The sequence below is a fragment of the Populus trichocarpa genome, chromosome 3 (genome assembly GCF_000002775.5).
Source record: "Populus trichocarpa isolate Nisqually-1 chromosome 3, P.trichocarpa_v4.1, whole genome shotgun sequence".
Classification (NCBI taxonomy): Eukaryota; Viridiplantae; Streptophyta; class Magnoliopsida; order Malpighiales; family Salicaceae; genus Populus; species Populus trichocarpa.
The window spans coordinates 4,858,636-4,871,382 of NC_037287.2; the positions used below are offsets into that span (position 1 = coordinate 4,858,636).

A 12,747-nucleotide genomic window follows, 5' to 3' on the forward strand; every position below is an offset into this window, starting at 1 on the left:
CCCTAAACTTGCCAAGTTGACAAGGGCATATAGATGCAACTTTTATACAATTGAATTTGAAACTCAATTTAAATAAAGTGTTGGGTTATCAATGCTTAAGTTCGACTTGTTATACCAGGTGTCATTAATGACAATGCTAAAAGGTTTTCTACAAATTAGATTTGATTATGTTGGGTTTTTTTTTTTTTTTTCATCTAGCATTATAGAGTGAAACCCGATTCATGTTAAATTTTTAGTTGAATTGGATCAAACATTGACCTGTTAAAAATTTATTGATTTAGACATATTTTTAATGATTTGATGGACCTAGACAAGTTTGCTCCAAACATAATCGTATCAACACTAATGAATTAAAAAATGAAAAATGAAAAAAGTAAAAAGAAATTATTTAAATAAAAATGGTTATAATCCGATGATAAAATGACCCAAATATTTGTTTTTTTTTTTGTTTTTTGTTTTTTTGTTGGTAATAAGTTTTCAAGTCGGAATCATGGTGAAAGATTTTGAAGAAGCCAGCTTTGCATTAACCTACCCAACAAGCCCATATCATCAACTTTTTCATTAAGTTTATATATGCATGTGTTCGATTATGTGCTTCAATCAGATAGCATCTGAGTTTATTTGAATATATAAACTTCATCACAATCAATAATTGCTTTTCGATGGAAAAACAGATGCAATTTATTTGAATATTTACTGTATATATTTTTGAATGGGCAATGCTGAAAAAAATAGGTCCTATATTTTCTAGCTTCTTTTTTAATAGCTTCATTGACAACAATCAGTCCCTTGTATGACAAATCTCATGTTTCCAACAACGAAAGTGTATTTGTTAGTCTCATTCGTACAGAGATGATGCTTGCTTTCATTGAATTTGTAGTCTTCGGTACCTCAAAGTTGTCTTGTTTTTGGTTGAATTCCATAATTAACGCAATATGTCCGAGGAAATATAATATAATGATGCTGCTTACTTTTCTATTGAAAAACTCAAATTTTGACATGATATAAGTAGAATTTCGGTATGAAAACAGAGAGTTGTTCGAGGGGGAGAGAGGCAGAAATGCCTATGAGGATGTCTCTCACGAGTCTTTCTTTTCAATATGCAGGTGGGAAGAGAGGAGTCTGGCAATGCTTCATTGAGTTATCAAATCACTCTAATCAACACGGCTTTCAATTTTCCCATTTTTCATCGCTTCATGGCAGCTCGACTTCACATTTTTCAGTCCACGAAAGCTCCTCAAATAGGAACCTCTTCTCTCTAAAAGACACTTGCCAAATCAGTGGCTACACCGTCGCCTACCTCCACCTCCTCCTACAGACTCAACAGCTGAGGAGTTAAGAGAGCAGGTGGACAAGGAAAGCTGTAGAATGGGTGCCATGGAATCTACTATTCATTGAATGCTCCTATCTGGAGGAAGCATCAGCGAGGCAAAAGGGACAGCAAAAGCTCTTAATGGCGACCATGGCTGGATCTCCAGATGGATGGCCAAGATTGAGTGTCCCCCCTCCACCAACCTGTGAAAGCTTGACCCTAGTACGCCATTATTTAACTCATTAATGGTTTCCTGCAGAAAGTGGTGCCTTTTTTCTCTCCTGCGTTATGGTGGACATTTATTTTCCTTATCTTTCTTTTATGGGATTACAACTAAAAGGGCTCTGCAGTCTAGGCTTAGCTCAGATCCTCTTTTGTACATCAGAGATTTATTGGGTGCCTCGCAGATTTTCCAGATGCCTCAGGAAAGGGAGCTGTTATCTTGCGCAAAAGGACCTCCTCACAAAAAAGTACTGCTCCATTTTAAACAGATTTGAGAGAGGAAGAAGTATAAGATGTTTGTTCTTTTTTTAATTATTATTTTTTAAAATTTTATTGTGTTTATCTACAATTAAAAAAGATAATTAATGACAAATATTTTAGAGTTAAAAAAATTTAACTTAGTTTGTTATAAATAATTTAAAAAATCTTATTATTTATTGATTATATTAAATATAATTTAAAATATTTTGATTGTCATAAAAACCACTAAAAAAAAAAAAACCGGTGTCTAAGTTGCCTTGTATTGAAAGGCAAGGAAATCAAGGGGGAAGGAGGAGGAGAGACAGAGAAAACAGATTAATGATAAGGTTTTCCAAGTGAGTTGTCAAGTGAAGTGGAAACTCACAGGTGTAGACTTTCACTATTTGACAAAAACCAGAATCACTTGCTTGTGAAGCAATATCTCCAAGCTGTACCAAACTAACCAAGTACCAATGCAAGATAAGAGACTCCACCAGGAGAAACCCAAGAAATTCTGGAGGCTTGGCTTTTGGGAAATGCGAGTAGTGAGTTTGTTCCTTTAAATAATCCCCACCATACACTTGATTTCTCCCAGAGTACTACTGTGTGGCTGTTCCAGAAACTCCTTCTCTTCTCCTGCTCCCGCACACTCGCTACAATCAAGTCGCCATCATCATCACAGCTTCTATGGAGGCAAGTTCTATTTGCTGTTTAGTGCTAGCACTGCAGATAGTGAGTTTGGTTTCTGCAGCAAGTAGGCCTTTTGCACCTAATAGCGGTGTTGCTGTCAACCGAGCAGGTATATGTTGCCTGACCGATGATCCCTTTGAAACTAAAAGAGTTCTGTTTCTTACAATTGTGATTGTGTCCTCTGATTTTGTCTCCCTGGCTGTATATCCTGTATACTAAAACACGCCCTTGGCTTCATGCGACTCATCTGGGTGGTGGTTCATCTTTTCAAGTGTTCTCTTTTGACTTACAGGGGGCTAAACTAGGAATACAACATACCCACTCGATCTAAACCCACAATTTCTCTTTTCCATAAGGAGTTAAAAGATTGTTGTTTCTCGTGATTCTTGACTCTTGACTGCTTTTTTAAATTTATTTTGAACTTGTATCACCATTTTCTCAGAACCTCTCTCTCCCATCCTGTTTAAGCCTCTTTCTCTTGCTCTCTCTCTCTATGCAAATGCTATGGCTTGAATAGTTGATGTTGTAAGTACTAACTTTAATTAAATGCTATGGTCAGTCACAGGACACAGCCTTCAATCTTTACAAGTTCCACTGGACTCGAACTTTGACCCCCAATCAGGTTCCGAAAAAGTACGTATGATCGATCCCTCTCTCGTTTTCTTTTCTGTTTAAACAAGTTATTATGACCAAATTGAACAAGATGATAAAAGGATAGTTCGATTTGAATCTTGAAGGGCATTAAAACCAAAGATGGGGTGGCGGGTGGGATGATAATCGAGGCAGCAGCAGGTTATGCTAAAGGCATTACCAAAATTGGGTCCACCCCACCAAGTTGTGAGCACAAGTGCCATGGCTGCACTCCTTGTGAAGCAATTCAAGTGCCAGCCATCAGCAAAACCGGCACCCACCATTTAAGTGTAAACTATGCAAATTATGAGCCTGAAGGTTGGAAATGCAAATGTGGACCTTCCTTCTATAGCCCTTGAACTCCAGAGACATGCAGTTTGATTGACTCATTTCTGCTTATGTTCGAGATAATGATCACCTTATTTCTGTACATATTTTTCGTTTTCATATTAGTTCAAGTGATCTTTATGTGAATTTTAACGTTTTGCCAATTTTTTCAAGGACAAAGAAAGATATGCAATACATGTGTTGTCTATCTAAATACAGAGACTAGAGTGACCTTTCTTCTCACTGCTCCTCTTCCACAAATCGGATTGCGTGGACTACAATCATCTTGATTATTCATTGAATGACAAATCAATAGAAACAGCACCATAAAGATCTTTTCAATAACAAGATTAAAGAAAAGAAATATAATTCCATGTTTGTTCCTGTCTAAAAGTACACACTTCAAGTAGCAAACAATTCAGATCATAGAGGCTATAGACTCTGTAGTTTAATGTGATGATTTGCATGTCTGGGGAACACGTAGCCATATGAAAGCAATCTTGCAACCAAATACAGTTGGAGTCCGGAAATAATCACGCTCAATCAGAAGGATAGAGGGTTACAAATCCTTAATCATATGCTATACAGCAACTTGCAAGCAGCTATGAGCAAAATACTTGTTATCTGACAACCCAGTGCGATCTTTGTTGTAAAATCTTCAGTTCACCAACGCTACTATGGGACAATGGTCAAAACAGCAAGTGGGATAGCAGTGGTTGGCCATCCAACTCTTGCTATATCAACTAGAGAAGAAAAGTTCATCACTTCATGCAGTAAATGCTCATAATCGAGGCCTCTATTGGGTTTGGATATGTAGCCAAGACTTCATTACGTCGCATGCTGTAAATCCAATAGATAGAGAAGGAACAGCCTGCAGCATTATTGTTCATTGGAAGAATATGGAATACAATACAACGTAACTCAGTTTTTCTGTATTTCTTTTTCAGAAGTGTTACATGCTCTATATATCATCATAAACAAAGTTCTGCATATTCTAGCAAGCTGTTGAGATATCACTAAAATTAATGCAGGATGACTCATTTGGTGTCAAATTAAGGGCAGAAGATTTTTAGGAGTGGCAAGGGAGTTTCATGGAGTTACCTTCATATAATTTATACTCAAACCAGCATACAATTGTCTCCTTCCTTGATTTCGGAGAATGGAAGTAAGCCCCCGTCTTGTGCTGCTGTACCTTGCCTCACCCTGTCGTAGATAATCAGCCTGGTAAAACCATGAACACAAAGAACTTGTCACCAAGTAAAGCATCATAATTAAGACAATAGAAGGAAATATATACGAGGAACCAAGGTCTACATTGGGCTTTTCTGAATATCGAAAGCTTACAGCTATATGATGATTATAGAATCAACCTTCTATGATATTCTTATATAGAAACCAAATATATTGATTAATAAGAAGATAATGACTCAAGAGAGGCAGAAACTAAACTTGGTAGACTTAGAGCCTTACCTGCTTTTGTCTCCTAACTAAACTTGGTTGGATCACAGAAACCATATGACATATAACCAAGAAAAACATAAAGAATCTTACACTGCAATATTATGAAATGCAACACACAAATTTCTATTCATTTGTTGTAACATTTATACAGTCTTGGGAGCTTGACATTTGAATTCAAATGTGTGTAACGGAAGGTTATTTACAATCAGAATTAATAATAATATTTCAAACAGATCCTATAATTATGGAGAGCACAAAATCTGGCATAACTCATGGTAACAGCTGCGTTTGAATTTGTTGTGATTTGATTTCATCAGATTCCTTGATACGCCCCCGCAAGAACGGGCTACCATCGGATAGGCCGATCTTGTCACGCAAGAAATCAGTTCTTTGTCTGGAGAGAGGCTTGGTGAGCAGATCTGCTAGCTGATCAGTGGTGTGGACATGTTGAACATGGAGAATATTTTTCGCAACCAAATCACGCACAAAGTGAATATCAATCTGTATATGTTTCATTCGAGAGTGGTGAACAGGATTAAAACTTAGTTGAGTGGCACCTAAATTATCACATAAGAGCTGTGGTGGTTGTGATAGACAAAACTTCAGTTCCTGGAGCAGTGATAGCAGCCACACACTCTCAGCAGCAGCCGCTGCCAAGGCCCTATATTCAGCTTCAGTTGATGATCTTGCAATGGCACGCTGCTTTTTAGAACTCCAGGAAACTGGTGTGGTTCCAAGGAATAACAGATAAGCAGAGGTGGATTTCCTATCATCCAAATTACCAGCCCAATCAGCATTCGAGAAACAAGTTAACATGCTGCTGGATGTTTTGCTAATAGTAACTCCATGGAAGATTGTGTTCTTCAAATATCGCAGTAGTCTTTTTGTTGCCGTCCAATGAATCTGCATGGGATGATGCATGAACTGGGAGAGTTTATTCACAGCAAAACTAATATCAGGTCTCGTAAGAGACAAATACTGCAAAGCACCAATAACTTTACAATATTCGGTGGAGTCAACAGAGGAAGAACCATCATCCAATTGTAAAGAGACCGATGTTGAGAGAGGCGTGGTGACATCTCTAGCTCCAGCCATATTGGTCTTAGCAAGTAAATCTCGGATATACTTGTGTTGAGTTAGAAACAAGCCAGCTGCAGTAGGAATAACCTCAACACCAAGAAAAAAATGCAGTAACCCCAAGTCTTTGATAGAAAATTTCTGGCCAAGATGATCAATAATACTGGCAACAAAAACTGAATTATTGCCTGTGATAATCAAGTCGTCAACATACACTAGGCAATAAGCAAGAGTGGAACCATCATGAAACACAAAAAGAGATGAATCTGATTTAGAATTATGAAAGCCAAACTCGGTCAATGCATGCTTAAGGGCAGAGAACCAAGCACGGGGTGCCTGCTTTAGACCATAAATGGCCTTGGTTAGGCAACAAACATAATCCGGATGTTCAGGATTTCGGAAGCCAGGAGGTTGTTTCATATATACTGTTTCGGTGAGATGCCCATGAAGGAATGCATTATTAACATCCAACTGCCTCAAAGACCAACCCTGCATCACAGCAATAGTCAAGACAGTGCGTATGGTGACCGGTTTAACAACAGGGCTAAATGTTTCTTTGTAATCAAGGCCGGGTCGCTGATTGAACCCTTTGGCCACTAGTCTGGCTTTGAACCGATCAACATACCCATTAGCATGCCTTTTCACCCGAAACACCCATTTACAGCCCACAAGATTACAATCAGAAGGAGAAGGCACCAATTGCCAAGTATTATGACGCATTAAGGCAGTTAATTCGGAGGACATGGCCTCACGCCATCTAGAATCAGCAAGTGCAGCAGTGACACTCGAGGGTTCCAAAGAAGATGGAAGGGGATGTTTGGTAACAAGGAAGGTTTTTTTGGTTTCATAAATGTCATTCATGGACCTAGTAGTCATGCTATGAACACGCACCGCAGCAGATTCAGATGGAGTAGAAGCAGGTAATTCTATGGAAGTAGGTGGATCTAAAAACAGAGGAGAAGATGGAACACTTACTTGGAGAGAAGACGGTGCAGAGGACGACCCATGCTCAGATGATGGCAAGACTTCAGTACCCACATCCAGAGAAGTGCTGGGACGAGGTGAAGCAAAGAGTAGCTTTGGTAAGGAGATAAGCACAGGAGATTGTTGCCCAGCAGGTGGAGAAGAAGAGACACTGTTAGGACTGGTCTGTTGAAAAGGAAATGTGGCTTCATGAAAGATGACATGTCGGGAGATAATTATTTTTTTGGTAGAGGGCTCAAAGCACAGATATGCATTTTGGGACAAGCTATAACCCATGAATGTGCATGCTTTTGATTTCGGCTCAAGTTTGTGTTTATTGTATGGTCGGGTTAATGGATAACAGAGACAACCAAATTGTTTGAGCTTGAGATAGTTGGGTCTTTGATTGAATAATTTTTCAAACGGGGATTTATTATTTAGGGTGGTAGTGGGCATGCGATTGATAAGGTAAGCAGCAGTTTGAAATGCATAAGGCCAATAAGAGAGAGGCATGTGAGCATCGGTGAGCAAGGTAAGACCAGTTTCAACGAGGTGGCGATGTCTCCTTTCAGACATACCATTTTGTTGGGGAGTGTGAGGAGCAGTAGTGTAGTGACTAATGCCATGAACAGAGAGATAAGTTTTGAGGCCAACATATTCCCCACCATTATCAGAATAAAGGCTTTTAATTTTGGTGTTGAAACGATTTTCCACAAGATTCCGAAATTGTGGAAAAATGGTTTGAACATTTGATTTTTGAGTCATGGGATAAAGCCATATATATTTGGTAAAATGGTCAACAAAAATAACATAATATTTAAATCCATTAATGCCAAGATCATGAGATGGACCCCAAACATCCGTGTAAATCAGTTCAAGTGGAATAGTGCTAGTAAGACCATGAGTACTAAATGTTTGACGATGAGCTTTGTTTTGAGAGCATGAAGTACACAAGGAGGAATGGCCATTTTTATTGATGGGTAAAGAATCTTACACTGCAATATTATGAAATGCAACACACAAATTTCTATTCATTTGTTGTAACATTTATACAGTCTTGGGAGCTTGACATTTGAATTCAAATGTGTGTAACGGAAGGTTATTTACAATCAGAATTAATAACAATATTTCAAACAGATCCTATAATTATGGAGAGCACAAAATCTGGCATAACTCATGGTAACAGCTGCGTTTGAATTTGTTGTGATTTGATTTCATCAGATTCCTTGATAAAACATGTCACACTAGTAGGCAAGGACAAACTTAGGGCCTTACCTGCGCGCTTTGTCTTCTAACTACTTCCAATGGATATGTGCAGCAAGACGGAGCCAATAATTTTTTCTACCATGAGCTATTAAATAAATATATAAATTTTTTTAAGATAAATTATTAATTTATATACATAAATTTTTAAAGTTAACAATAAAGTTTTAATTTAAATACACTATCTAAAATATTAAAAAATAAATTTGAAAGTACATAAAATTGAAGTAAAAGTAAAAATAAACTCATTATTGAAGTTATATTCTTTGATGTTTTGTAAAATATAATTTATCTATAATCGAATCTCAATTGATATTGTAACAACCCCTAAAATAGCAATCTCATGTTAACTGAAAAACAAAGTAATTAAATTTTTTCCCTCTCTCAATTCCTCCTTGCTTCACTTGATTCTTCCTTAAGTTAGTGTTTTATAAGTTGAACTTTATAAGTTTACAAAGTTATTCTCTCACTTTTCTTTTCTTTTTTCCTTGGTTTTTTTTTATGTTTTTCCCTTACTTTTCTCTCTTTCTCTCTCGCCTTTTCTTTTTTTTATTTTTCCATTATGCTTCTACCCAGTCGACAACATATAAAAGGAAGGAAGAATTGATTTATTTTATTTTTTTAATGGCAAATAACCATTTTACCCTTAATGAGTTGTTTTGTTTTTATTTGGCGGTCTTTTTTTTTTGTTAGCACTACCAAACACCGTTCATCCTAAAATTTTAACTAGAGTTTATTCAATATATTTTAAGATCCCTCATAAAATTTCAACTCAATCTAATGGTCGGATTGAAAATTACACTCAATAACGTAAAACTGACTAAATTGTGATTTTTTTATTAAATTTCTGAATTTCTCCAAAAAATCTGAAATTTTAAACCAAGCTAAAGCATCATATCAGAAGTCTTCACGTAAATTTTCAGAAGTTTATGATAACTCAATCGAGAATTATAAATTTTGTTTTGTATAAAACTAGTCAAAAAATATTGATAAAATCTTGACCCAGGCTAGAGCCCACCCAAGCCTTTGCATTGCCTCCGCCCTTGTGTGCAGGTCGATCCAAATAACCCAGCCAAAGCTCCAAATGCAAGATAAAGTCCTAGGGAGTCTTGGTATTCTTCAGGAACTAAAGGAAAGAAGAAAAGAATGAGAGTAGAGGAACAAAGGTTAGCTATATATGACCAATTCCAGGTTGCTTCATATGTTTTGTATATGTTAGTAACACCGTCATAGTTGTTCAGGGTTATCTTGATAGAAATGTAATCCCCGGGTATATGAGTATGCACAATCATCTTAACAGGGGAGAATCTTGATTTTGACAAGGGTGCAAACATCTTCATTTATATACTCTCCTAGAGGCTGCTTTCCACTCCTATGTCTACAGAGTTTTAGGAGTTTGATGTTTCTGGCATGAAACAACATAATCAATGGCTAGTCTCCATCCCGCGATGTCTAGTTGGGTGTCGTTCATGAGCCTCATGACAAAGAAAATGCTCTCTAGATAGGCTTAGTGACCATTGAGACTGTAAACCCCCCAACATTTCATTATGCCCAAACTTCTCTGAATAATGCAATTGTCTACGGGTATTAGGTGTAGCATGTAGTTGTAGAGGTGTAAAGGAGGATGTTGTTGAGGGTGGAAAAGTCTAATTTGATCCTTGTGTTGCCAACATGGCCCAGGTAAGAAGTTGCACTTGGTTGATGAGCTGTTGAAGGTTTGGTTGGGCAAAAGTGTTTGCTATGACATGAAGGCCTATCACATGTTCTATTCTAGAAGTGTCTTGATTATTTGCCATTGATGATAATTAAGGATGTTAAAAACCAGTTCAAGGAGAATAGTTGATGATTTTTTTATCAGGTTCTCACAAACAACGCTAATTGATAATGTTCTAAAATCCAATATGATCATAAATAGGGTTTTTGAGTGTTTGGATATTAGGTAATCACACGTTTATGTCAATATTCCCTCCTCCAGAGTTCACAAAGTTGATGGTTGGTAGTAGAAGACCTAACACCCGTAAAACAATCCCTTTTGGTGAAGTTTAAAGACCCTCCAACAATAAAGTCATTGACTTTTAATAAAAGGATTGTTATAAATGAGAGAATGAGTTTTAAATTCTAAGAATAAGAATGTTTGTTCTTGTTTGTGTATAATAAATTCTCTAAGAATAAGAATATAAATACATAGAAAAAAGAAAAACGTGAATCCTTTATCTGGGTGGTTTAGGGAGTATATATAGCCCCCGAACCTTGCAATATTGCTTGAATGGAGGGGTTGCAGTGTCATTTATCTTTACAACATTAATACGGGATATATATATATATATATATATATATATATATATATATATATATATATATATATATATATATTTCCTTCTACAATATTAATGAGAGATAAATATCCCTTACATAATATTAATATTTATGGAAATATAATAGACCTTTAAAAGACTTTTATATATCTAGGTGTATAGGGAAATGATTATTATTGACTTTTAACATTTTATATTAAGAGTCATAAAAATAACAAAACAAAGCCTTGTGACCCAACATGAGACCTATAATGATCGTCAATTTCATACTTGGACATGGAATAATATCAAGCCCAAGGTGATGAGTCTGACAGTTTGTTAAACTCATTTATACTTGAGTTCAACACGTAACTGAATCCAATGATATTATTGAATCTGACAACTCGCCAGATCCACATGTACTTGGATTCGGCACGTAGCTGAATCCAAGGGTGTTAGATCTGGCAGCTCGTCAGACCCTCTTATACTTGAGCTCAACATATAGCTAAACTCAAGGATGTTGAGTCTAGAAGCTCGTTAGACTCATATGCACTTGAGTTCAACATGTAGTTAATCTCAAGAATATTGAATCTAGCAGTTCGTTAGACCCACTTATACTTGGACTAAGCACTAAGTTGAACTCAAAAATACATTAGACTTGGAAGCAAGTAAACTCATATTATCGGCATTTAACATTCTGTCCAACTTAGATATGCTGGGTTATTACCGTGACTTTGACCATCAAGAATAGTGATAACCCAGCATGCATATAAAAGAGAGAGGAGTACTCCGAGATCACAAGCAATGATCCCTCAAGAACAACTCGAATCAAAGCTGAGATAGGGCTGATATATAACATGTGCATGATGGTTATTCCAACTCTGGTGAAGAAATATGTACATAAGAAAGAGTACAAGAATGTTGCGTGAAGATTTACTCTGCAATGGCACCTGCTTGCTGCACCACCAGCGATTACCTCCTTGATACTTCATTTGCAAGACCCATCTAAGAAATTACTAGTGTCAGATTAATAAAAGATATTTTTAAGGGGCTTTATAAAATAAGTTTCGATAAAAAAAAAATCATGACTTGAAAATTTTTAAGGGGCTTTATAAAAAAAATAAAAGATAAATAATTTGATAAATTTATGTAAAAATAATAATAGCAAAGTTACAAAAAAGAAATTTTATTCTCATCAAATAATATTAATAAATGATTTTAAAAACATATTCCATACTTTAAACCATATATAATTATTCATAAAATAATTTTTAATACTACCATGAAGATCTTTAATTTTATTTAAAAATTATAGCATAATCATATAACTTTTTAAATATTATTTTAGTAATTTTATTTAAAAATAGAAAAAGCAAAAGAGTCATTTAAAAATGGCCAAACATACCTGGGCCTAGAAGAACAAGCCATTATACCTAAATCCTATAGATAGTTGGGAAACGCAGTTGTATCCATGTTTCTAAAATGATTAATTTTTTTATTAAATTTTTTTTTGTGTGTTTTACATCGTTTTGATACGTTAATTTTAAAAATAATTTTTTAAAAATAAAAAAATATTATTTTAATATATTTCAATATAAAAATATTTTAAAAAACAACCACAAAAATATTTCCAAACAGCTATAGGCATAAAAAGAAAGGCAGTGGATTCAAATTTAAAGAATAAAGTCCTTGAATGTTTTTTTTTTTTTTAGAGCAGTCCACTCAAGGTCATTTTTAAAATAGAATAGCTACATGTCTTCATCATAGGCAAACCACGTGTCATCCACTAGATTAAAATTCAAACACTATCAATGATTTAAAAACAATTAATGAAAACATTTAATATATTTTCACTTGAAAATATAAAAAAACACTGTAGGAAGCTCAATAACTATATTTTCAATTTTAAAATACATTTTAATTAATCTAAAAACTCAAAATTAAAATAAATAAAAAACATTAAATTTTGATCTATTTTTTTTAATAGTTAAAAACCACCTCCTCATCAAACTCCAATTTAAAGACATTCTCGTGTTCTTTAAACAGTTTTGTACTCGAGGAATGCCACAAATTAACATAACAACTTAGAAAGAAAGATGAAAGATTCATCATAGGACATTGACAAAATAATTTTGTAGTAAAAGAAATTATAAGAATTTTTTTATATTATAAAAACTATTATTACATACTAAAAATATATAGTAATTATACATAAAGACGTTTTTCTTACTATATATTTGTAAAAAAATTGTCAATCATTTATCTATT

The 12,747-nt window shown here is 35.2% G+C and overlaps 1 protein-coding gene across 2 annotated transcripts; it reads left to right on the plus strand.

The window, feature by feature from the left end:
* Window positions 1-2,047: 2,047 nt before the first annotated feature.
* Window positions 2,048-3,635, plus strand: LOC112326774 (EPIDERMAL PATTERNING FACTOR-like protein 5). Of its 2 annotated transcripts, none has more exons than XM_024596357.2 (3): window positions 2,048-2,573; window positions 3,030-3,097; window positions 3,202-3,635. In XM_024596357.2, exons 1-3 carry the CDS (start codon window positions 2,462-2,464, stop codon window positions 3,451-3,453), a joined length of 432 nt encoding a protein of 143 aa, XP_024452125.1. In that variant the 5' UTR covers window positions 2,048-2,461; the 3' UTR covers window positions 3,454-3,635. The 2 variants fall into 2 exon arrangements, with proteins under 2 accessions (XP_024452125.1, XP_024452124.1); XM_024596356.2 differs by having other exon boundaries at window positions 2,053-2,573; window positions 3,024-3,097.
* Window positions 3,636-12,747: the final 9,112 nt, after the last annotated feature.

Bases quoted from the DNA above. Each gene is read 5' to 3' on its own strand.
- LOC112326774 (XM_024596356.2), top strand. From the start codon at position 2,462: ATGGAGGCAAGTTCTATTTGCTGTTTAGTGCTAGCACTGCAGATAGTG. The intron at 2,574-3,023 runs GTATATGTTGCC...TGCTATGGTCAG, and splicing joins TGTTGCTGTCAACCGAGCAG to TCACAGGACACAGCCTTCAA. The intron at 3,098-3,201 runs GTACGTATGATC...TGAATCTTGAAG, and splicing joins CCCAATCAGGTTCCGAAAAA to GGCATTAAAACCAAAGATGG.